This window comes from Mirounga leonina, unplaced genomic scaffold, assembly GCF_011800145.1.
Source record: "Mirounga leonina isolate KUSES-001 unplaced genomic scaffold, KU_Mleo_1.0 Mir_173, whole genome shotgun sequence".
NCBI classification, from domain to species: Eukaryota; Metazoa; Chordata; class Mammalia; order Carnivora; family Phocidae; genus Mirounga; species Mirounga leonina.
In genome coordinates this window covers 93,416,236-93,439,965 of record NW_023270447.1, presented here as the reverse complement: position 1 = coordinate 93,439,965, position 23,730 = coordinate 93,416,236, and the positions used below count along the sequence as shown (strand labels likewise).

General features: G+C 57.2%; 3 protein-coding genes across 17 annotated transcripts in view; 2 read left to right on the top strand and 1 right to left on the bottom strand.

Moving 5' to 3' along the window:
• Nucleotides 1–1,168, top strand: part of MIB2 (mindbomb E3 ubiquitin protein ligase 2) — a 13,709-nt gene extending 12,541 nt beyond the window's left edge. For 4 of the 10 annotated variants that reach the window (XM_035020004.1, XM_035020001.1, XM_035020002.1 and 1 more), the window contains 2 exons: nt 533–598; nt 741–1,164. In XM_035020004.1, coding sequence (XP_034875895.1) covers nt 533–598; nt 741–979 — 305 coding nt within the window. In that variant the 3' untranslated portion in view covers nt 980–1,164. Of the gene's footprint in view, nt 1–532; nt 599–740 lie in introns of all 10 variants that reach the window. The other 6 variants (XM_035020007.1, XM_035020006.1, XM_035020003.1 and 3 more) reach the window with 4 other exon arrangements.
• Nucleotides 1,169–2,505: 1,337 nt separating this feature from the next.
• MMP23B (matrix metallopeptidase 23B) lies at nt 2,506–5,088 on the top strand. 2 transcript variants are annotated; one of them, XM_035020017.1, is made up of 8 exons: nt 2,506–2,893; nt 3,231–3,370; nt 3,453–3,592; nt 3,726–3,824; nt 4,203–4,367; nt 4,440–4,550; nt 4,661–4,787; nt 4,868–5,088. In XM_035020017.1, the coding sequence occupies exons 1-8, from the start codon at nt 2,735–2,737 to the stop codon at nt 5,040–5,042; spliced, it is 1,116 nt and encodes a 371-aa protein (XP_034875908.1). In that variant the 5' UTR covers nt 2,506–2,734; the 3' UTR covers nt 5,043–5,088. The 2 variants fall into 2 exon arrangements, with proteins under 2 accessions (XP_034875908.1, XP_034875907.1); XM_035020016.1 differs by having other exon boundaries at nt 2,508–2,893; nt 3,657–3,824.
• A 987-nt stretch (nt 5,089–6,075) lies between these two features.
• Nucleotides 6,076–22,034, bottom strand: LOC118020107 (cyclin-dependent kinase 11B). 5 transcript variants are annotated; one of them, XM_035020011.1, is made up of 20 exons: nt 21,912–22,034; nt 21,333–21,456; nt 20,429–20,544; nt 19,158–19,255; nt 17,895–18,033; nt 12,199–12,335; nt 11,590–11,712; nt 11,165–11,260; nt 10,928–11,086; nt 10,617–10,682; nt 9,865–10,040; nt 9,363–9,453; nt 8,138–8,259; nt 7,809–7,914; nt 7,451–7,572; nt 7,260–7,367; nt 7,066–7,182; nt 6,801–6,949; nt 6,531–6,720; nt 6,076–6,436 (listed from the first exon to the last, which is right to left on the bottom strand). In XM_035020011.1, the coding sequence occupies exons 2-20, from the start codon at nt 21,441–21,443 to the stop codon at nt 6,344–6,346; spliced, it is 2,319 nt and encodes a 772-aa protein (XP_034875902.1). In that variant the 5' UTR covers nt 21,444–21,456; nt 21,912–22,034; the 3' UTR covers nt 6,076–6,343. The 5 variants fall into 5 exon arrangements, with proteins under 5 accessions (XP_034875902.1, XP_034875901.1, XP_034875903.1 ...); XM_035020010.1 differs by having other exon boundaries at nt 19,128–19,255; nt 21,912–22,033; XM_035020012.1 differs by lacking the exon at nt 21,912–22,034 and adding an exon at nt 21,215–21,261 and having other exon boundaries at nt 19,128–19,255; nt 21,333–21,351.
• Nucleotides 22,035–23,730: the final 1,696 nt, after the last annotated feature.

Sequence of the window (23,730 nt, the reverse complement as noted above, 5' to 3'; positions counted from 1 at the left end):
GGGTGAGTGCGGGTGTGCGCGTGCGCGAGGGTGAGTGCGGGTGTGTGTGCGCGCGAGAGTGAGTGCGGGTGTGTGCGCGTGAGGGTGACTGCGGGTGTGTGCGTGCGCGAGGGTGAGTGTGGGTGTGTGAGTGCAGGTGTGTGTGCGGGTGTGCGCGTGCGCGAGGGTGAGTGCGGGTGTGCGCGTGCGCGAGGGTGAGTGTGGGTGTGTGAGTGCAGGTGTGTGTGCGGGTGTGCGCGAGGGTGAGTGCGGGTGTGTGTGCGCGCGAGGGTGAGTGCGGGTGTGTGCGCGTGAGGGTGAGTGCGGGTGTGCGCGTGCGTGAGGGTGAGTGTGGGTGTGTGAGTGCAGGTGTGTGTGCGCGAGGGTGAGTGCGGGTGTGTGCGTGCGCGTGGGTGAGTGTGGGTGTGTGAGTGCAGGTGTGTGTGCGGGTGTGCGCGTGCGCGAGGGTGAGTGCGGGTGTGTGCGCGCGCGTCGGGGGCGGGGGGTGTGCGCGAGCCCGCCCAACCGCGCTCCCCTTCCCCCCGCTCCGCAGAATGTGCACGCAGGATGAAGAAATGCATCAGGTGCCAGGTGGTCATCGGCAAGAAGCTGCGTCCAGGTGGGTCGCTCACCCAGACCCGCGTCTGCGCGCACGTCCCGCCCCCACGGGCGCGACTACGCCTCCACCCGCGGCCCGCACCGCACGCCGGCCGCTCGCGGCCCCGCCTCCCCTCACCCCTGCCCCGGGTCCTGGCCCGCAGACGGCACGGAGGTGGCCAGCGCGACCCCGGCGCCCGGCCCGCCGCGGCAGCTGGTGGAGGAGCTGCAGAGCCGCTACCGGCAGATGGAGGAGCGCATCACCTGCCCCATCTGCATCGACAGCCACATCCGCCTCGTGTTCCAGTGCGGCCACGGCGCGTGCGCGCCCTGCGGCGCCGCGCTCAGCGCCTGCCCCATTTGCCGCCAGCCCATCCGCGACCGCATCCAGATCTTCGTGTAGCCCGCGCCCCCCCCGTCCCCCGCCTCGCCCGCCCCGCCACGTTCCGGAGCCACGTCCCGCCGTCGCCTACGCAAGCCCCCACCCGTGTTTTATAAAAAGATTCTCGGACTTTTCCGCCTGGTGCCTGCCTGGGGCGAGGGCCGGGCGGGTCCGCACCCGGGGCCCGCCCCGCCGCGCCGCTGCCCCCCACCCGGGCTGTCCTGACCCGCCCCTCTTCCGCCGCTGCCCCAGCTCCAGGCTCTGCGCTTTGGCCCGGGCCCCGCGCGTCCTGCTCATTCTAGCGCTGACGCGCCCAGACCCCGTCCGCTGAGCCAGAGTCGTCCTCCGGGCCGAGGCGCAGGCCGCCTCCCACGGTCCTGGCCTGGGTCCGGGGAAGGATGGGGCCTGGGAGCGTGCTGTGCGCCAGAAGCGCTGGGGCGGCCAGAATCCCGGTGTCTGCCCAGCTGGTGGTCTTCCTCCGACCCCCTGCCGCGTCGCCCTCACGGCGCCTTTCTCTTTTCCCCGGGGCGGGCTGTGTAGTCGCCTCTGACTGCTGTCTGTGGCCCGTCGGGTGCCTGCTAAGCAGGGAGTTGGGGGGAGGTGTTTCTTTCGGGCCTGGGGCCCCATAGGGTCTTAGCACCGTTGAGCGTGGAAGACGGGAACAGCGCGCTGGGGAGAGGCGGACACAGGGCGGAAGGCAGTTTGTTGGGGCAAATATTTAGCCACGAAGAGCGGGGCACAGCTCTGAGCTGGGCTCAGCGGCCGGGCAGGGCGCTTTCCAAGAACCACCCGAAATGCCCCCCCCCCCCCGCCCCCGCGCCTCCGGCTGTCAGCCAGCAACTTGGCACTGACCCCGCTGGCCTGGTGTGCTGCCCTCTGGGCGCGAGGCCTGGATGGAGAGCGGAGCGCCGAGCCCCGGCCGGGCTGGCCTTCTGCTCTCCCTCTGCTCCCTCCCCCACCCATCCGCGCCTGCTCTCACTCTCTCGGGCCTCCTGGAGCCCAGTTCCCCCAGCCCGAGGACCCTCGCCACCAGCCCGCCCGCCTCAGCTCCTCCAGCCTGCAGGCCGGCCCGTCGAGGCTTCTGGCCTCAGGACACTGCTCCCCTGCCTCCCCACCCAGGCCCATTCCAGGCCTTGGCCCCAGCCAGGGGCTCCCGCCCCCCGCCCCGACCGCACCTCATTCGCTTCCCTTCTAGCCCTCATGGGGTCTCTTCCCTCCAGCTGCCAGAGCCTGGTGCTGCCCCCATGCCGCCTGCCCCCTCCCCTGCCTCTCACCCCGCCCCCCCCAGCACCCAGTACTCACTCTCCTCATCCCCACCCCTCTCTGGGGCACCCGGTCAGGCCTCCGCGCCGGCAGGAGACAGGTCCTGAGTGGGCTAGAATGGAGGCTCCGCTCCCAGGTCTCATTCAGCCTCCAGGGGCTGGAGAAATTCCATCCAGGAGAAAAGCTGGTCTCAGACCCCAACTGACTACCCTTCCCTCAGCCTGAGCCTCCGGCATCTATCCCTTCTCTCGCTGCCGGGCCCTCCTTGCCCCCCCTCCCCAAGTGACCCCGCCCCGCAGGCCCTGCCCATGCTGCTGCCACCGACCCGCAGGCCCCGGGTCCGCACCCCAGGCTGGCGGCCGGGCTGTCCCGACAGCGGGGACCGCCGGCCAGCTGGTTCCCTTCGGGGCACGCGCCTCCCCCTGCACCCACCCCTGTAACCCGAGCCGCTCACAGCGCCTCCCCGCACAGCCCCACTGGGCGCTAGGCCCCGACAGCGAGTCCGCAGGCGCCATGGGCCTCGGGGCCTGCATGTCCTCGGCGGCGTCGGGGGCCCGAGCCCAGGCTCGCCGGCTGGAAGCCGTGCTGGGCGCCCTGTGCCTGCTGCCGGTGCTCCTGCTGCTGGCCCGGCTCGGGGCCCCGGCGGCCCGGCTGGGGGCCAGTGCGGCGCAGGTGAGAGCGGGTGGGGACGGGCAGAGGGGTGGGCGCCCGGGGGGTTCAAGAGCCTGCGTGTCGGGGGGGGGGGGGGGGGCAGGGGGAGGAGGAAGCCAGCATCAGGCCTCCAGCTCCGCCCACTCTGACCTGGCCTGTGGTTAGTAACCTTTTTCTTCCTGGCTGTAAAAGCAGCAAACTGGGGTAGAAAACCTGAAAACGCAGAAAGACCAAGGGAGGGAATTTCAACACTCCCTGAACCACGCACCCGCCTGTTTTCTTTAGTTCTTTTTCCGAGTGTTTTCAGACATGGGGATGATCCCTACTGCGTCCCCACGAGCACTCGCTTTCCTTGAAGGGAGACATCGCCGCACCTTACCCCGCCGGGGTCTTCGCCACCCCAGGACCTGGTCCTCTGCTCCTCCAGGCGCCCCGCAGACGCCGCTACACGCTGACCCCAGCCAGGCTGCGCTGGGACCACTTCAACCTCACCTACAGGTGAGACCGTGGCCCAGGAGGGTGGGGGCGGGGCAGCATGTCCCAGCCTGGCCGCCACCCCTGACCTTAACCCCCATCCCAGGATCCTCTCCTTCCCACGGAACCTGCTGAGCCCCAGTGAGACCCGGCGGGGCCTGGCCACCGCCTTCCGCATGTGGAGTGACGTGTCCCCCTTCAGCTTCCGAGAGGTGGCCCCTGAGCAGCCCAGCGACCTCCGCATAGGTGGGCGCCGTGCCCCCGCCCCCGCCTGGCCCTGCGGCCCCCTCTCAGCCCTGTGCTCCCCCAGGCTTCTACCCGGTCAACCACACGGATTGCCTGGTGTCCGCGCTGCACCACTGCTTTGATGGCCCAACAGGCGAGCTGGCTCACGCCTTCTTCCCTCCGCACGGCGGCATCCACTTTGATGACAGCGAATACTGGGTCCTGGGCCCCACGCGCTACAGCTGGAAGAAAGGTGATGGCCTGGCCTCCCGTGGGGCCCTCTGCACCATGGTGGGCACAGCAGGAGGGCTTTGGGGGTGGTGGCTGTGATTTGGGGTCAAGGAGGCAGGAGGGGGTGCTGGGAGGCGGCCGTAGGCCTGGGTTCCAGGAGCCCTGAGGAACCCACCCCGCCCCCGCCCCCGCCCCCGCCCCCTGCTGCTGGAGACGGCGCTGGAGCTACATTCCTGGGCACCGAGCTCACTGCCTCTGGAACATTCTTATCTTCCTGTGGCTGTGCTGAGGGAGGCTCCGTGGCCACAGTGCAGCTGATGTGGCCACGGCAAGCACGGCTTGCTGGCAGAGTGGGGCGGGCTGGGCCAGGGTTCGAGGGGCTGACCCGCCGGACCTGCAGGCGTTTGGCTCACCGACCTGGTGCACGTGGCGGCCCACGAGATTGGCCACGCGCTGGGCCTGATGCACTCGCAGCATGGCCGGGCGCTCATGCACCTCAATGCCACTCTGCGTGGCTGGAAGACGCTGTCACAGGACGAGCTGTGGGGGCTGCACCGACTCTACGGTGAGTGCCGCGGGGGGGCGGGCTAGGGGCCGGCTGGGGGGCCGGCCCTAAGGCCACGATGCCCTCCGGCAGGCTGCCTGGACCGGCTGTTCGTGTGCACGTCCTGGGCTCGGAGGGGCTTCTGTGATACCCGCCGGAGGCTTATGAAGAGGCTCTGCCCCAGCAGCTGCGACTTCTGCTACGGTGAGGCTGGGTCCCCACTCTGGGCGTGGGGCATGGCTCTGGCTGCGGGCGGGGGGGGGGGGACACTGATGTGGCCCTCCCTGACCCCGCCCCCTTCCGCTGCCGAGCAGAGTTTCCCTTCCCCACGGTGGCCGCCACTGCACCACCACCCAGGACCAAGACCAGGCTGGTGCCTGAGGGCCGGAATGTGACCTTCCGCTGTGGCCAGAAGATCCTCCACAAGAAAGGCAAAGTGTAGTGAGTGGCCCTGCCCCATGACCCCGAGGGTGGGCAGCGGGGGCTCGGGACCCTGCCCAGCCCTGCCACCCTCCCCGCAGCTGGTACAAGGACCAGGAACCCCTGGAGTTCTCCTACCCGGGCTACCTGGCGCTGGGCGAGGCACACCTGAGCATCATCGCCAATGCCATCAACGAGGGCACGTACACCTGTGTGGTGCGCCGGCGGCAGCGTGTGCTCAGCACCTACTCCTGGCGAGTCCGAGTGCGGGGCTGAGCGCCCTGCAGGGCTGAGGCCGCTGATAAAGCACTTTCTCAATGAAGCCTGCGCGCCCTTTCTTGGGAGGGAGGGCGGCCAGCCTCGGGCCCGTGGGGTGGGGCCGCTCAGCCTGTGCTCAGCTTGATGCGGGGAGCCCACTTCCCCACAGTTCCTTGGGAGTGAGGATGCGGCCCTCAGAGGCCAAGGCCAAAGAGGGTTTTTCTTGGCTGGTCCTGGAGAAATGGGGTAAGTTAAGGCCCAAATGTAAATAGCATCTGCGGGAGAGCAGGCTGAGCCCAGGGAGTCCGGGGTCCCGGGTGTGTCTTGGGCTTGCTCAGGGTTGGGGGAGGCAGGAAGGCGGAGAAGGGCAGGCCACTGTGCCTGCAAGGCCTCCAAAGGGAGCGGGATGGGGGTTGGGGCAAGTGAGGCCAGGAGCGAGGGCCCAGACAGGAGTTGGGGGAGGAGGCCGGGGGAGCCAACAGAAGGGACGTGGGGCAGGTGGACGCCCCAGGCAGTGGCAGGCACCCCCCTTTGCCAGAGTGACGCCCTGTCCAGCTAGACCGGGAGTCGGAGACCTGGCGGGCCAGGAAGAACCCGGCCAACATGGGGTCAGAGGCCACCCTTCTCCCCCCGTCCTACCCCCAGAGAATGAGGGCCTGAGGACCCCCCAGGCAGCGCACGTTAGTCTGCCAGGGGCCAGCTGTGCAGAGGACGTACCAGAGCTTTCCTCCAAGAGTATTTTACTGCATCTTAAAATGTGTTAACAACCTTGTACAAAACCCACTGTGGCCAAGAGCTCGCATGCCCGGCTCTGGGGGGCCACGGATGCCCAGAGTGAGGGGCAGGAAGGTGTGAAGCAGGAGCCTGAAGATTAAAAGTAGAAAAATCCCCCCCCCCCCCCAGCTCCATTCCACATCAAGGCCCGTAGCCTAGTAACACAGCCCCCGGTGGTGACCACGTGAGTCTGCGTGTCCGGGGGTATGCTGTGACACTGGCCACCGACGGGCGCCCGCCCACTCCTTGCAGGGCAAGTCTGACACATCTGAAAAAATACAGCCTTTCCTTCCACAAGGAAAATGTGATTTAATTCTACAAATTTACAAGCCAAGATAAAACAAAAATAAAACGTGGAAAAGCAAACAGACGGGCAGTCTGAGCCTTGAGGTGGAGACCCGTGGCCACGCCGGCCTGCAGCAGCTGCGTCCGCTCAGAGCAGGGCCCGGGTCTGGCCCCACACGTTGCCTCCGGCACTGGCCCGGGGCCCGGCTGAGTCGTGCTGGGCAGCCCCCCGCAGGGCTGGCGCGGCTCTGTGCCGACCCTCAAAACTTGAGGCTGAAGCCAGGCCCCGCGGCCGAGGCTCCCTGGTTTGTGGTCGTGAGGTGGAAACCCGTCTCCTTCAAATCGTCGTCGCCCTGGGGAGCAAGCGGTGCTGTGGGGCCCCGGCTGCGCCAGCCCTGCCCCAGGGAGCCCCCACCCCTTCCCCCCGCCGCCGGCCCTGCCCCTCACCAGCTGGCTATAGCCCAGGCCTCCCTCGGGGGGCCGTGGGCTCGTGCCACGCTTCACCCTTTGCTGCTCACTCTTGGCGGGCCACGTGGGGAACATGGAGGGGTCGATGGGGAGGGGGGTCTCTCGGAAATACTCATGCTTGAGGCCGTCCTCGGCACTGACTCTCCGCCCAGGGAAGTAGGTCAGGAACCTGGGGGAACAAGAGCACTTGGTACCCAGCACAGGGGTGCGGGTGGGGGTGGGGGGTGGGGCGCCCACAGGTTGACACACTTGTTCATGAGGTCAAAGCCCTGGTCTGAGAGCAGCGCCCCAAAGCGTTTACGGAGATTGTTATAGGGATATTCAGTGAAGGTCATCTTCTTGACTGCGGGGAGATCATTGTAGCCAGGCCAGATCTTCTCACTGGGGGTGCCCAGGTCCTGAGAGAGAGAGACAGGCAAGTCTCAGAACGGCCACAGCCTGCAGGGGCGGGTCTGGTCCGGGGTGCCTGCACATACCTGCCAGGGCGCCCTGCAGGCGGAAGCCACAGACGCACCTTAAACACTTTGTTGATCTGATCGATCTCCGACTTCCCAGGAAAGAGCGGCTTCTGAGTCAGCAGCTCCCCAAAGATGCAGCCCACCGACCACATGTCCACAGCCGTGGAGTACTCCTGGGAGGCCAGGGGTGCACTCAGGGGGCTGGTGGGGCAGCAAGCACGGGTGAGGCCCCCCAGCCCCCAGCACTCACCTTGGCGCCAAGCAACAGCTCTGGGGCACGGTACCACAGGGTCACCACGACTGGAGTGTAGGCCTTCAGAGGGGACCCGTATTCCCTTGCCAGCCCGAAGTCGCCGACCTGCAAGGATGGAGGGCAGGCTGTGGGCAGACCTCTGAGGCCCGGGTGTCGGGCGCCCCGAGGGGTGAGCCGTGGGGACTCACCTTGAGGATCCCAGCGTGGCTCAGCAGCAGGTTGGAGGTCTTGAGGTCCCGGTGCAGGATCCAGTTGTCATGCAGATGTTTCACACCACGCAGCAGCTGGATCATCAGGGTCTTCACCTCCCCTAGAGGGCAGTGGGTTACTGTCCTAGGTCATCTGCTCGCCTCAGCAGCGACCAGGCTTTTTGGGGTGCATTCATCCCAGGAACGCTCCCAGCTCAGGGACACTGCCAGCAGCCTGGGCAGCCCAAGGGTGGGCTGTTCCTCGTGGGGGACGCCAGAGGGCCACATCTGTAGGAGTAACTTGGGGCTGCAGGAGGCCCTCCCTGTAGCTGGCCCCCACCGAGCCCGCAGGCCCCACCTGGCAAGAAAGGCTGCTTCATGGTCTCCATCAGGCTCTTGAGGTCATGCTCCACATAGTTCATCACGATGTAGATCTTGTCCATGTTGCTGCCCACGACTATTTCCTAAAAAACAAAAGTCTGTGGGTGCCCTGCTCACCTCCAGGCCCCACCTCTGCAACCATTGACTCCAGGAGCATAGACACGCAGAGACAGTGGGGACCTACAAAGTGTGATGACCATCCAGGGGCTGACATTTGGGGTGAGGGGGCTAGCACTCCATTTCTGCACAACACAGGTAAGTGTGACTCACAGGCTGCTCTCGGGGCACAGGCCGGGGCTGCCTTACCCTGACTGTGACGATGTTGGGGTGCTGCGCCTTGAGGATGGTATTGATCTCCCTCAGAGATGTGATTGGAAAGCCCTCTTTCTCCTTCTCCATCTTCAGCCGCTTCAGAGCCACAATTTCATCTGAAAACAATTCAAAGACAGGCTGAGAAAACCTTCCACTAACACACACTTGGCTGGGACTTGGGAAGCACTTCTTGTTGTGCACCAAGAAGTCTTCTGGTTTTTTTTTTTAAAGGTTTTATTTATTTATTTGAGAGAGAGCATGAGAGCGAAGAGGGTCAGAGGGAGAAGCAGGCTCCCCGCCGAGCAGGGAGCTCGATCTGGGACTCGATCCCAGGACCCTGGGACCATGACCTGAGCCGAAGGCAGCGCTCAACCGACTGAGCCACCCAGGCGCCCGAGAAGTCTTGTTTAACTGGAAAGTCCCGTATCACGTCAGCACCAAGAAAAAAACCCAAACCTGTTGCCCGACAGAAACATGAGGCCTACTTCCAGACCAGCTTTTGTCCAAAACAGATAAGGAGGATTGTCCTATTTCTCTCTCTAGCCTGACTGTGATTCGCCAGGAGACACGGCAAACCTCAACATCCCAACATGGACACATTCATCAGGGTCCCAGGATCTCAGGTGGTCCTTCCCCGAGTTTCCAAGACCCAGATGTGGGCGGAAGGGAAGCTTCCGGTCCATGACTCACACCTGCTCAGGTGCTAACACTCAAAGCAGACCCCACAGTTCCTTCTGGAGCCGAGGCACCTGCCGTCACAAGCAAGCAGCAGAGCCTACAGTCAGGCTGACCTCTGGACTCCACAGACATCAAGGAGTCACCTGCTCAGGGGCCCGTGCTTGCCAGGGAAGGCGAGGCCATGACCGGGCATCCGGGGAGGGAAGACTCTCAGAGTAGGAACGGTGTGTTCAATGACCTCGATGCTGAGAGTGCCAAGGGTCAGGATGGCCCAGGCCTGGATCTCAGTCCCTGCAAGCTGGCTGTGGCTGGAGCAAGACGCCCTGCCTCACTCCCTCCCTCCCAGAGCCCGCACGTGGGCCCATCAAGGCTGTGCACAGCAAACGCCGGGCTGGGCCTGAGGAAGGGCGGCGGGTGCACCCAAGGACAATGCTCCTCAGGAGAAATTCCTTCCTGCCTGAGGACAGGTTTTCCGTGCCGCCTGGTTCCTGTCCTACATCTGCCCTTCCCACCTTGGGGGACCACTCGATACTGCACCCACCTGTTTTCTTGTCCTTTGCTCTGTACACCACCCCGTAAGTGCCTTCTTCGATCCTATTGAGGCACTGGAATTCCTCCACGCTCCGACAACCCTGAACGGAAGCACGCCATGAGGACGCAGCAGCCGTGGCCGCGCTCACACCTGCTTGAGCTGGTGCAGCAGTCCCTGCCCAGAACGCGTCTGGTGGCAGGGCCAGCAGCTGCCCTCCTCCCCGGCTTCTTCAGTGAGCACATGCTCTTGGCTTAAGAAATAAAACCAACATGGACAAAACCTGGTCCTGGGCACGTCCTCCTGAGCCAGGCCTGGCCGCCCTGCGCTAAGATAACAACGGGGACAGGAACGCCCACGGCAGCACAGCACCAAAGCCCCGGCACCTTCCCTCGAGGCACAGGTGACCCCGGCAGCAGATGCCCACACCAGGGGCCCCGCTCATACTCTGAGCCCCCAACCCTGTCCACCGTCGGCAAAGTCGAGCCAGCCCTGGGGGGGGGGGACGCCTGACCTGCAGGGCAGGGAGGTACTTGGGCAGCTCTTGTTTGAGTTCAATGGGTGACAGGGCAGGAGAGTCCGGCACGAAGTCGCCTTCAGTCAGGGCGCTGCTCTGCGGAGTGCCCTCGCCGGCTTCTTCCTCCCCTTCCTCACTGTCTCCGGAGTCTCGGTCAAATCGGGACTCTGGAACTTCAAATGTTAAACCCAACTGTGGAACCAGGAATAAGCAGTGTCATCGCCCCTCTGCTGCTCTGGGGTGGGGGTGGGGGGGACACCGAGTGCACACCAGAGCCGCACGGGAGAGACCCCAGATGCTGCACACAGCTGCGTACCCCACCACTCTGGACAGAGGGCACTGGGGTCTTGGGGTTCGCCACCTCAGCCGTGAGCACTGGGAGCTGCTGACTGGAGCCGGGGCTCAAAGGCGGCACAGCCAGGACTCGTCCGTCAGGCCCTGAGGGCATGGCCTGGCTGCTGCCTACTGGGGGTGCCCGCCCTGCGGATGGAGCGGAGCTCAGAGGCCAGGGCGGAGGGCGCCTCCCTGCCGTGTCTAAGCCATTGGGATGCTGAGGACGACATTCACTTAGCACTGCCCCTAGTCAGGGGTGCTGGCCCTCCACGGTCACAAGCGGGTCTCTCGGAGTCGGCTGCCTGTGCCTCGGGGGAGGGCTGCGCACACAAGATGGTGATCTGCTGGCTTTAGAAAGGGTCACAGTCGCTGAGGGGCAGCCGAGGGAAGGACCGCCCAGCGGGGTTGCCGCTCACCGACCAGGACATGATTCTCGCTCTCCCGCTCCCCGTCCTCACTCATCTCGTCCTCGCTCACTTCCTCTGCAAGACAGAGTGGGCGTCTGGTCGGACCTGCAGGGCCGTTCAGACCCTCCACGAGCACAAACAAGGGTCTGCTTTAGCCACCCGAAAGCAAGAACCACTGTAAATCATCAATTTTGGGGTCTCACGTGAGTTCCAGATACCAAGGCATTTTCTGTTTGGAAATATTTTTAAACTGAGAGTTCTAATGATCTCTCTGCAGTTTCTAAACACCAGACAAAACCATCAGCGCCCTGTGCCCTCACCAGCCGACTGTCCAGATGCGTCCTCAGAGTTGCTCCCGGTCTCCTCTTCCTCCTCCTCCTCCTCCTCCGATTCTTCACTGCTGCTCCCCTCCTCCTCCTCCTCCTCCTCTTCTTCCTCCTCCTCCTCTTCTTCCTCCTCTGAACCCGACCCTGACTCCGCTTCGGGAAGAAAACAGCCGGAAGTGCACGGTGGGGACCGGTGGGCCCTCCCTGCGCAGCGGCGAAACCAGCGGTTACCTGACGAGGACTCAGCGGAGCTGGTTTTCCTTTCGCTGTCGCTGACGTCTTGTAGGTCGGACAGCAGGTCTCTCTCTTCCATTTTCTCTTCTTTTACTTATGAAACAAACCACCAAAGGTGAATGTGGGAAGTGTTTTACAATAAACAAGACCCGATGGCATCTTTCATGCAGAGACTAACTGTGGTTTGTGTGACACACAGCTCCCCCACACTGAGCTGGAAGATGGCTCTCGAAGACCGTAACAAACGTCTCCACCGACAAATACAAACGTACTTCACACAAATGACGGTCCCGTCACGCGATACGGGACAACTGTAGCCTATCCTCTCATCGTACGCAAAAGAAGCAAGTTTTTGTGCTAAAACGTTTGTCAGCGGAGAGCCACGCCATGCGGGCCCCCAGAGAGGCACTGTGCACCCTCACCTGGCTTCCGGCCGTCTGTCAGCTCAAACCTCTCCCGGGGTGGCCGTAGCGGGCTGCGACTCCAGTGGCTTGCTTTCACTTTGTCGCCATAGTCTTCTCTCATCGTTCGGTGATGCGTAGAAACTGGGGCACAAAACACAGCAGGACATGGAGCTGGCAGCGTCCTCTCCAGCAGGCGCCCAGCTCGGTGAGGTCTCACCTGCACCCTTGCCGGTGGTGACACACGACACATGCCCTGGCGACAGAGGCCTGGAGGCTGCGAGCTGTCCCTGAGGACCCACGTGGACCTTCCAGACTCTTCTCCACTGGTCAAAAGGGAAGGGGCCACGACCCACCCCCTCAAGCCTGTGCCTGACCCGTGTGGGCAGCAGACTCAGCTCCAGCACCAGGCCCGGGAAGGCCCCAGCCGCACACCCTCACCTCACACCTGAAGTGACCACGGCCCTCCTCGGCAGGGAATTACGCGGTCAGGCTCAACTCCTGAGCCCCACGGCCTGTCCCCACTTCGCTCGGCCACCATCCCGAGCGCCTCATCCCTCAGTGTCACTTGTGCAGCCCTGAGCTCACCCATGGGAACAGCACCCCACCGCAGGGTGCGCCCACCCGCACCTTCCCTCCGGGCCTCGCGCTCCTTGCGCCGCTCCTCGGCCCGCCGCTCCCGCTCCTTCTGTTCCCGCTGCTCCTTCTGCTGCTCGCGCATCTTTCGTTCTCTCTCCCGCTTCCTCTCCAGCTGCTCGAGGCGGTCCCTGCAACAAGCACAAGCCAACTCTCTCCACAAACACAAAGTTTTCCTTTTTTACCCCAAGTGCTTTTTTGTTCAAATTTAAAAGTTGTCCATTTAGGTTATTCAAACCATAAAGGACTGTTTAAAAGCAGAAAATAGATGTGCACACATCCAGACAGCCACAACAGAATAAAGCAAGGGGCGCCTGGGTGGCTCAGTCAGTCAAGCATCTGACTCTTGCTTTCGGCTCAGGTCATGACTTCAGGGTCGTGAGACTGAGCCCCACGTCAGGCTCCATGTTCAGCACAGAGACTGCTTGTCTCCCTCTCTCTGCCCGCCCCCCCCACCCGTTTGTGCGTTCTAATAAAATCTTTTTTTTTAAAAAAAAACATTTTTATTTACTTGACGGACAGAGATTGAGAGAGAGTGCGTGCGCTCACGCACAAGCAGGGGGAGCGGCAGGCAGAGGGAGAGGGAGAAGCAGACTCCACGCTGAGCAGGGAGCCCGATGTGGGACCCCTGGGATCATGACCTGAGCTGAAGGCAGAAGCTTCACTGACTGAGCCACTCAGGCACCCCTCAAATAAATAAAATCTTTAAAAAAAAAAAAAAAAAAGGTTTTATTTGTCAGAGAGAGAAAGAGCGCATAAGCAGGGGGAGTGGCAGGCAGAGGGAGTAGCAGGCTTCCCAGTGAGCAGGGAGCCCTATGCAGGGCTCAATCCCAGACCCCGAGAGTATGACCCGAGCTGAAGGCAGCCACTTAACCGACTGAGCCACCCAGTCGCCCCACAAATAAATAAAATCTTAAAAAATAATAATAATAAAGCAAAACACTAGCACAATGAGATAAGTGCCAATGACGAATGAGCCTACTGCTTCCAGATGCCTGTTTAGCAGACCTACTAGGTATGGATGACAGCACAATTTAAATCCACCTTTATCACTAAGTTTTCAGGGGCTACAGACGGGGTGGAAGAGTCCAGCTGGGGGAAGTCGGGAGGAGGATCTAGACTCAGGCCAGGGGCCCCATCCGACCCTCCTTACTGGATTCTATGGCAGGTGGACCCCCCAGACGATTCCCCAGCCCAGCCTGGCGTGGAGGTCAGCGGGCATGAGTGTGATATGTGAAGGGCAGTGGGGAAAGCTGCTTCATGAAGGCGGCAAGAGTCATCCGAGTACTGCGGTGTGTGTGGCTTACTGCACCACAACACGGCAAATAGTGAAAACTGGCCAGTTACAGTAAATTTTCATGTCCCTACAGTTATGTCCAAATATAAAAAGCTATTACAAAAAAAAAAAAAGTACATACCAGTATACACAAACAGAAATGAGCACAAACAATGGTGAAAACAGAACAAGCCCGTGGTCCAGTCACCAGTCCTGTACCAACTTTGGGGTCTATCAGATGTCACCACTGCGAAGGCTGGGATTCTAGAAACTATTCTCTAAGTGCCTGAGTCCAAACTGTCGTGAGATAAAAGCTGTAACATAACATACGAAATCCAACCACAGAATTCCATTTTTCATAAATTTATGGAATTGTGCAACCATCACCACGAGCCAGTTTTAAAACACTCCCATCGCCTGATAGGCCCCCTCACGCCCATCTGTGGCCAGCTCCTAGCCTGCCCCACGAACCTGTTTCTATCTGCTTGGGATTCTGTGGATATTCCTTCTGCTTGCTTTGGGTTGAGTCGGCTTCTCTGTTCTGCTTTCTGCAGAAGCTCGGATGCTGACCTGAAAACTTCCTTCTCTGTTATCAGTGCTTAAAAGCCAAAACATCTCACTCCGTGCACAGCCTTTTCTGCATCACTAAGTTTTGGCACGCTCCTTTTGTTTTCATTCAGTTCAAAATGTCCCCCCTACCCCCGCCCCCAGTAGACTCCATGTTCAGCGAGGTGCCCAACGCAGGGCTTGAACTCACCACCCTGAGATCAAGACCCGAGTTGGGATCAAGTCGGATGCTTAACCGACTGAGCCACCCAGGCACCCGTTTTTCCTTTTAATTTCTTCTTTGGGCCATAGGTTATGTAGGAAAGGACTGCTGGATTTCCATTTGAGGATGTCCTCAGGTTTTTTTGTGTTGATTTCTACTTCAATCCTTTCGTGGTAAGAGGGTGTACTTTGTACAACCTCAGTTCTCTTAGATTCGGAACTTGCGTGGCCCACATATGATCTATGTTGGACAACGTTCCCTCTCAAGCGTGGACTCTGCAGCTGTGGGTGGGGTGCTAAACGCAAGGTCAGTGAGACTGATCTGGTACAGGTTATTTTCCAGTTTTATATCCTTTTCTCTAGCTGTTCTGTCAACGATGACAATGTGGCATTGAATTTCCAGCTACGATGGATGAACTGCCTATTTCTCCTTCCAGCTATCAGGCACACACACGCTCATCACCATCACTTCTTTCTGCTGCACGGACCCTTCTGTCGTGGGAAGCCTGTGTTCGCGCTGGTCTGACTTCTGTCAGGTAACCCTGACGTCTCGCCTGAGCCACGTGTGCTCTGCAGCTGCTGTGGGACGTCTCTGTCCACACGTCTACTTTTGACCTACTTTGTCCTGGACTCGGAGGTTCTCCTTGCAGACAACCTACTGCATCATGCTTTGCTATCAAAGAACCTCTTCTCTGGGGTATAGAAACCACTCCATGTTTCCTGTAATTATGGATGTGGCTGAATTTACCTTTTGTTACTGTTTTAATTTTGTCTCCTGTCTTTTTAGGTCCTGTTTCTCCCTTTTTGGTTTAAATAAGGATTTTTAGAATACCATGTTAATTGCTCTGTACTACTTTATTATTTTCCTAGTGGTCGCTCCAGCACAGGAAGCATGCACCTTGTCGTCCCAGTGAATGCAGAGGCCCTGCTCTGACACAGCTCCGGCCCTCCCTTCTCTGTGCAGCCTACTCATGCTACGCGTCACAGGAGAGCATTTTAACTGTCACTGTTTTATGCAATCCTATGTCTCCTATAGAAATTGAGAAGATGTGAGAAAAAACATTTATAGATTCTGTTATGTTAACCTAAGCCTTTACCATTTCCAGTGCTCTTTTCTTCCTTCTTCCTTTTCTTCCCTGATACCTTCTGCTGTCATTTCCATTCAACATGAAGGTATTCCTTGAGTATTTAAGGCAGGTCTTGCTAACAATGAATTCCACCAGTTTATCTTCCTTATTCCCCCTCACTTTGGAAGAACAGTTTTGCTGGATACAGAACTCCTGGTTGCCAGGCTTTCTTTTCGCAGTGGGACCATGCCATTCCACCACCCTCACCGACTCTGAGAAGTCAGCCTCCAATCACACTGAAGCCTCCCTTCTATGTAGATTTTTTCTCCTGCTTTCAAGATTTTCTCTTTGGCTTTCACGTTTCACTGTGATGTCACTTTATTTATCCCACTTGGGATATGAGCTTCTAGATGTATAGATAAATGTTTTTCATCTTTTTTTTTTTTTTTAAGATTTTATTCATTTATTTGACAGAGAGAGAGAGAGAGAGAGACAGTGAGAGAGTGAACACAAGCAGGGGGAGTGCGAGAGGGAGAAGCAGGCCTCCCGCTGAGTAAAGAGCCTGACGTGGGGCTTGATCCCAGGATCCCAGCTGAGCCACCCAGGCGCCCCAAATGTTTTTCATCTTTGAGGTTCTGTTCATCTTTTGTCAATTCTCTCCATTCTTTAGAAAGCATAATTTCTATCACTCCATTTCAAGTTCCTTGCTAATGTGGAACACTTGATTTCTACTGATGCTTTTCTTCCTTAATACAGAGTCATACTTTCCTATTTCTTTTATATCTCAAAACTTTTTGTTGAAAATTGGACAGATTTCAGGGGCACTCTAACAAAACCTTTTTTTTTTTTTTTTTAAGATTTTACTTATTTGACTGAGAGAGAGAACACAAGCGGCGGGGGGGCGGGTGGCAGGCAGAGGGAGAGGGAGAAACAGACTCCCCACTGAGCAGGGAGACCGACGTGGGGCTCCATCCCAGGACCCTGGGATCATGACCTGAGCTGAAGGCAGATGCTTAACCGACTAAGCAGCCCAGGTGCTCCTCTAACAAAATCTTAAAAAAAAAAAAAAAAAAAGAAAAGAAAATTGACGTTTCAGATAACATACTGTAGCAATTTTGGATTCTCATTTTCTCTCTCAGTTGCCGTTTGTTTGGTAACACGCCACGCTAATGTGTGAACTCTTGTCTCCCGACTAGAGTGTGGCCACTGCTGTTTTCTTTCCCATACGTTTTTTATTTTCAGGCTTGGCTTCCTTGGAGTTACCACTGTGTGTGCACAGCTGTGCTGTCAGCCCATCCTAAACAGCGTCAGCACAGGGCCTGGCAAACATGGGTGTTTCACATGCCAGCAGTGAACCTGGACACAAAGCTCTGCTAACCTCATGATCTCAGACCTTTACCTGAAGACTCAGCTCGTCCCACACCGCCTCCACGAGAGAACAAAGGCTCTTGTCACATCTTCGTCAGTTCAGCCCTTCGGCCTTGGTTCCTGGAATGCTGGCACATCTACCCTCCTACTTCTCCCTTCCTTGTAGCAGGCCACCCACCAAGCTTTCCCTGGAAATGACCTCAATATACAGAGGTTGCCCTACTATTCACATCACTGATCTGGGGCTAAACAGATGCTTTTTCCTGGGAATCTGAGCCCACAGAGGTGTACTTGGAGACATGTCCAAGAGTCTGGTGTCTCAGCCCCCAGGCCGCTACCAAGCCCTTGGGATTTCCTTTTGTTTTGTCTGAAAGAACTACAGCCTATTTCTGCAGTCTAGAGTCTATCAGAGAACCCGAAGCAATGTATTTCCTTAGTTTTCCTGGCTTAGGCCACCTAGAACAGAGCCTGGTACAGAGCACACACTCAATGAATACTTGCCCAGTAATCACCCTAAACTAGACTTCTTTTGGGTACAGATTCTGTGTCAGGATTTCTATACGTGCACTGGGCTATCTCCAAGAGCTATGATTCGAACACAGTACTCCCCTTCCTCTCACGAGGCATGCCCCATCCTGACGCAGCAAGCTCAGAGGTATTTACAGTCCCTCCTCCCCCTCACCCATCATCAGCTGAGAGGCCTAGGAAGATCACTTCTCCCTCTTCTACCTTCCTTTCCCTCTCCACTGTTAGGTGTTTGGCCCTAAAACTTCATTCCCTGTGCCTGAATTCCTATCTCAGACCCAGCTCCTGCCAGCAATGCCCCTTCCTCCAGGTCCACGTCACACTCTTACACGGGGTCTCGAGCAACTGCCGGCATGGCCTCGCTCCCGAGTACCTCCCTCAGCAGCCTCCACCTGGAGAAACTGACACACAGAGTTCCATTCCCTTTATTATCTTTTCTCAGGAAGATTTACACCCATTTCAGTCTTCAAGATGCAGTAAAAACTCAATCCCTTTAGCACAAATCTCTTGGTTTACACCACCACGTTTACTGCACCGTGACTCTGGGCTCACAAACCACTTCTGCATCACATCTGTGTTATGCTGCCGGGTCACCGTGTGTCAAGATGGTCTCTTCTGCCACTTTGACGGCCTACTGGCCCCAGGAGCGCTCCATTCAGGCTCCTTAGCAAACTGTGCTCACTCACCTCTCCCTTCTGGAGTGTTCCCGGGCCATCTCCCTCCTCTTCTGCCTCTCCCACTCTCGGCGAGCCTTGTCCTGCTCCTCTCGGTGCCGTTTCCGGCGCTCGTGCTCTCGCTCTTTTTCCTTTGCTCTAGCGTGCTTCCCTAAGGAGAAAGAGAGTGTCATGCAAAGGGGCCCAACTCCCAAAACTTAATTTGCAAATACCCAGTGAAGAAGAGAATACTCAATTAATGACTTGGAGTCTCCGACTCAGGGAAAAATAACGTGGTGACCACTGAACAGAATTGTAACTGCATCTTGTTTCTCAATTTTCTGTATTAAATAAACTATGATTGGACTAGAGCTGACCAATGAACACAGGGCAGGGGCACCGACACCCCTGTGGCCGGAAATCCAAGGGTAATTATGAGTCCTTAACAGTCAACTACTAACAGCCTACTGCTGAACAGAAGCTTTACTGGCAACACATCTTTTGTGTCACGTGTGTTCCCTACTGTACTCTTAAACTGTGTAAGCTACAGAAAAGAGACTATCATTAGAAGAACTAGAAGGAAGGGAAAGTGTGTTTACAGCACTGTCCTGCGTTTACCAGGAAAAATCCGTGTGCAAGTGGACCATGAAGTTCCAGCCCATGCAGGATTAGCTGTATACCAGTTCCGTAACTAAACAACATCATCATCATTCGTAAAGAACACAGGACAAAGTTCAACTCCTTATGGTGGATTTCCATCTTGTGTGACAGAACCATGTTCACCAACTGCATTGATAACATGAAACTTAAACCAGGTGCCAGGGCCATATTTCCCAACACCCCTAAGAACCTCTTAATGGTAGGAGATCAAACCCATTTGGACTTCATCAAACATCTTTTTATTTTCAGTTAATTCAACACTGAACTGCTATAAAAATCGCATGTAAATCTCCTATTTTTGTTGAATTAAGACAATATGACATTTAAATGAACTAACCCACAACAATGTAACAAGGGGAAAAAAACACCAGAAGAAAAATGAAACACCTATTCAGAATGATCTACAATAAATTTATGCTTTCAGCTAAAATTTTACTTTCTCTTCTCTTTCAATTGTGCTCTGGAGAAGACAGCAGATCATAACATAGGAACAGACCACACTTAAGCAGGATACCAAAAAAAAAAAAAAACCCCCAAAAAACCCCAAACAAAACGAACAAACAAAAAACCTAAAAAAAAAATTAATTAAAAAAAAAGCTTCTGTACCCCCTTCTGCTGAATGGCTACGATGCCTACGTTTCTCTTTCCTCTTTTCATCTTTCCTGTGATGAGCCTTTTCTTTCCGAGACATTTGCTGTGGTGGTTTGATAGCCAAAGAATCATCTTCCTCTCCTCTGAAATACACAACAGCATCACAGCATGCTAAGAGTAATGAAAGGAGCCTTGGGCACTGTGGAGCTTCTCTAACCCAGAAACATGCAGCGTTCAGAATACAAAAGAGTGCAGTCTGAACCATCGTTTTAAATATTGTTAACTACGAAACTTAAGCCAAAACTGCTTGTCAAATACAGACTCAGATCAAAAGTGTAAGTGAAAAATCAACGTCTATATGGAGCAATGCCTCTCTGAGGAAACTTTAGGGGGCAACAGACATGTTCATTACCCTGATCATAACTGCACAAATATGTACAAATACGTCAAATTGCACACTTCATATATATGCAGTTTGTCATTTATATACCAACAAAGCTGTTAAAAAAAAGGTACCATGATTTTAATGAACTTAATGACCCCAAAAGGTCCCTCAACAGTATCTTCAACTGCCTGTATGACTGAAATCCTGGGAGACTTCTTGATCTATGTCTCTGTACCTCAGTTTCTGGTTAGGTTGGCTTTAATTATCTGATGATGGATAATCTGGTGCTGATGATGGGTATGAGAAGGAATCAAGTGGTGCAGGGAAAAGTGTTAGAATACACAGGCCTGGGTAGGACCATTTCTGCTTACAGGACTTGCTCAATATACTTCAGTACTCTAATGTGGTTTATCTGTGCACAATTTTAGGCAGTGATTTTATTAATCATCAAAAGCACACAGAACAATTATTTAAATGTAGTTCGTGAGGGGTGCCTGGGTGGCTCAGTCGGAGAAATGTCTGCCTTTGGCTCAGGTCACGATCCCAGGGTCCTGGGATGGAGCCTAGTTTAGGCTCCCTGCTCAGTGGGGAGTCTGCTTCTCCCTCTCCCACTGCCCCTACCCCCACTCTTTGCACTCTCTCAAAAATATAAAAATCCTTAAAAACAAACAAACAAACAAATAAACAAGTGTGGTTTGAGGACTTAATTGAAGGATGATTGCAAGGAAAGAGATATACACTCACTCAACTTTCGTAACAGGGGTGCGGTGGCAAGTGATAACACACAGTCTATCTCAACTGTGAGGTAAACCTGAAGTCAGGACTACAGATGTTTTCAAAGTAACACTGAGAAAGGTCAGACAGGGCCCCTGCCATGCGGGGGGACCCCGCCGGCCCCCACGCTCTTCCCTGCTGTACACCTCGCCCCCACCTGTCTTCCATGGAGTCCTCTCTTCTGTATGGTGAGTTCCGTATCGTAATCTCCATGCGGTGGTCCCTCAGCTCCCCCTCCTCAAGGGAATCCCGCTTGGAATCCCGGTCATCAGACTAAGAAGCAAGGAGAAAGTCATTTTCCTCACATAAGTGTCTTTTTAATGATAATCAAACCTTGCCAACATCCAAAAACAAAGTTTCACATATGCTTTGGATGGACCAATGTTACAAAACATGAAAAAACTTTCACTCAAATCACACGATGCTAAAATCAAAACTCGCTGCAAACTCAGAACCTGAGATGAAACATCCGAAACCAGCACACAGGACAAGGAATATTAGACTCTCTGCCAAGTATGTTAGTTGTTTACAGAAGCCGAAATTGAGCCCTAAGGTATATTTCATGCCAGATACTCCGGGGTATTTCGCCAGTCGTTAGGAAGGGTCAGCGACCAACGTTATCAGAAGAGGTGCTTTTGCCAACATCCCTTTCAAAACTACCAAGAGTTTCTCCGAACACGTTATCACCAAACCAAAAAGGAAAAGACAGAACATTAATTTCAACGCGACTTCCTACTTCTCTACACAGAGATGGTGTCGCAAACGGAAGAGTATCAATACGAGGACAATTAGTCGCCCTGTGCTAACGAATTTAGGCTGAAAGCACTTCACTCTCCACGTAGAGCCCGCCGTCCACACACAGCTGCAGCGTGTTATCGTGTGTCCTCAACGTAACCCGAGTATGTGAACGTTTCTGTTAATTCTCAGAACAGGCTGGGCTCACCTGCGACATTCGGAGGGACAAAAGAACTTCGCCGAAGAAGCGTTGTTCTAATGGAAAAACGAGGGCAGAGAAATTAAATCTCCTTTAAGAAAGCACGTACTTAAAAAACACGGCTTACGTTTTTTAAGCGCTTTATCTCTGCCTTCTCCTCCTGTTCCTTCCGTCGCTTCTTTTCCTGGAGAATTTCATCTAAGGTTTTCACTTTCCAAGAGTCCTTTTCATCACCCATTGGAGTCCAAACGCTGCCGGGAGAACGGAAGCTCCGTGAGGACACCGCCACCGCGGCTCCGGCCCGCGCGGCCCCCGAGCAAGCCCGGGCAGGCGCGAGGCCCGCGCCCGCGCCCGCCGCGCCCGCCACTCCCGCACGGCCCTGGGCAAGCTCGTCGCCCCGGCGGCCTTTCTGCCAAAGCTGGGCCGGCCCCGCGGGGAGCCGCTCCCCGGCCCTCCCCGCGCACGGGGCTCGCCGGCGGAGGGTCGCGGCCCCCGTCACAGGGCCGGGAGCCGGGGTGGGGCGCTGCGACACGGCCGCGGCGCCGGGACCCTCGCCCCCGGGCTCAGCCGCCACGAGCCGGGTCCGGCCCGGCGCCGCCTCCAGCCCCAGCTCCGCGCGGGGCGACGAGGCGGGAAGCGACGCCCGGACGCGAGCGGCCGGGGAGCTGGCTGCGCCCGCCGCGCGTCCCGGCCCTCCGCCGCTCACCCCTGCACCGCCGCCGCCGCCGCCGCCGCCGCCACCGGTCCCGGAGCCTGAGGAGAAACAGCGCCCGGCGCGCGCCAGCTGCGTCGCCACTTCCTGCGTCGGCGCGGCCTGATGACACGCGGGGGCGGGGCCCGCCGCAGCCTCCGGGCGAGGGGATCCGGCGCGCGGGCCTACGTCACTTCCGCCCTGGGATCCCTCGGTGGCCCCACCTACTGACGCGGAGCCGCCGCCGCCGCCGCCGCCGCCGCCCCGGGGCGCCTGCTCGGGCCGCGCGCCTACCCCCGCTCCCCGGGTCCCGTCCCTGCCCCGCGCGGCACCCCGCCGGCCTTCGTGGTTTCGGGGGGCCGCAGACCCACGTTAGTGACATCTGACACGGAAAATGCCGACCGTGACGAATGCGGGCAAAAAGAGGGCGAGTGGAACGGACAGCGATTTCCTGAATTCCTGGGGACAGGGACGCCTTCCCTGTCTCCTCCCTTCGTGCTGAAAACTGCGGAGGCCACGGGGGGCGGCCGTGGCGTCAGCTCGGGAGCGGACACGGGACGGCCCCTCCGTGACGAGCGCGCGACGGACACGGCTCACGTTTACCGTACTTTCGCGGAACGGAGTCCCAGGTGGTCGATTTCGACAGAAATGGCCAAGAGGCACCGGTGCGTCGCCGCGGCAGATGTAACCGCCCTTTCGAGAAAGTACCGATCCGGCCACTTGAACACAAGCCGGTGAAAGGAAGCGCACACACGCATTGTTACCACGCACTTTGACTCTCCGGTTTTGTTCGGCGTAAAGCAAATACAACTCGTTCAGATGTAGACAGTTACTGCCGTGTGGGAAAGTCACCGTGACTGTGGCCCTCCCCAGCCTAGAGCCCAGGACACCCCCTGGGCGGGTTCAGAATCGACTCCCACATCTGCGAACAGACTAGAAGCGGCCAGTGAAGGTCCGTTTTACTCAAATGAAAACCGGGGGGGAAAAAACTGGGACCGCCTGGCTGCTCAGTCGGTGGAGCCTGTGACTCGATCTTACTGTGAGATGGAGCCCTACACTGGGTGTAGCGATTACGTAAAAATAAAGTCTTCAGGGGCGCCTGGGTGGCTCAGTCGGTAAGCGTCTGCCTTCCGCTCGGGTCATGGTCCCGGGGTCCTGGGATCGAGCCCCGCATCAGGATCCTTGCTTAGCAGGAAACCTGCTTCTCCCTCCCACTCCCTCTGCTTGCGTTCCCTCTTTCTTGCGGTGTCTGTCAAATAAATAAAATCTTAAAAAAAAAAAAAATACTAAAGCTTGTCTGCACTGAACTCGAGAGGTCATAAAAGAATAGCAAGGGGCGCCTGAGTGGCTCAGTGGGTTAAGCAACTGTCTTTGGCTCAGGTCATGATCCCAGGGTCCTGGGATCGAGCCCCGCATCGGGCTCCCTGCTCCGCGGGAAGCCCGTTTCCCCCTCTCCCACTCCCCCTGCTTGTGTGCCCTCGCTCGCTAATAAATACAATAAAATCTTTTTAAAAATAAAATAATTTGTTACCAATTAGAATAGTTTTCAACTGTTTCGAATCGGCATGGATCCAGTGCCCATCAAACCCAGAATCAGAACCCTCAGGAAAACTGGAAGAAATTCTTCAGAGATGGCAAAGTCGAAGGTTTTCGACCCAAGTCGCAGGGAGGTCAGCACAACCTCACCTCTGCTCTTGGCTCCTCAGCCAGGAGAGAGGGAAACAGGCAGATTCACCAGGGGAGCTGGTGGCATTCTTATTTGTAAACTAAGGAATGAAGAGGCCCCAACCAGAGCATGTATGGATTTTGTGAAAGAATGAAGCCCTTAGTACAA

What these genes read in the sequence shown, in the direction of transcription:
- LOC118020107 (XM_035020010.1), bottom strand. Translation starts at nt 21,443, where the DNA reads ATGGGTGATGAAAAGGACTCTTGGAAAGTGAAAACCTTAGATGAAATT. An exon ending in AGTACCTCCCTGCCCTGCAG is followed by an intron (nt 9,454 to 9,864) that starts GTCAGGCGTCCC and finishes GCTTCCGTTCAG; the next exon opens with GGTTGTCGGAGCGTGGAGGA. An exon ending in GCCTGGGCTATAGCCAGCTG is followed by an intron (nt 6,437 to 6,530) that starts GTGAGGGGCAGG and finishes CTTGCTCCCCAG; the next exon opens with GGCGACGACGATTTGAAGGA.
- MMP23B (XM_035020016.1), top strand. Translation starts at nt 2,735, where the DNA reads ATGGGCCTCGGGGCCTGCATGTCCTCGGCGGCGTCGGGGGCCCGAGCC. An exon ending in GGGGCTGCACCGACTCTACG is followed by an intron (nt 4,368 to 4,439) that starts GTGAGTGCCGCG and finishes GCCCTCCGGCAG; the next exon opens with GCTGCCTGGACCGGCTGTTC. An exon ending in CACAAGAAAGGCAAAGTGTA is followed by an intron (nt 4,788 to 4,867) that starts GTGAGTGGCCCT and finishes CCCTCCCCGCAG; the next exon opens with CTGGTACAAGGACCAGGAAC.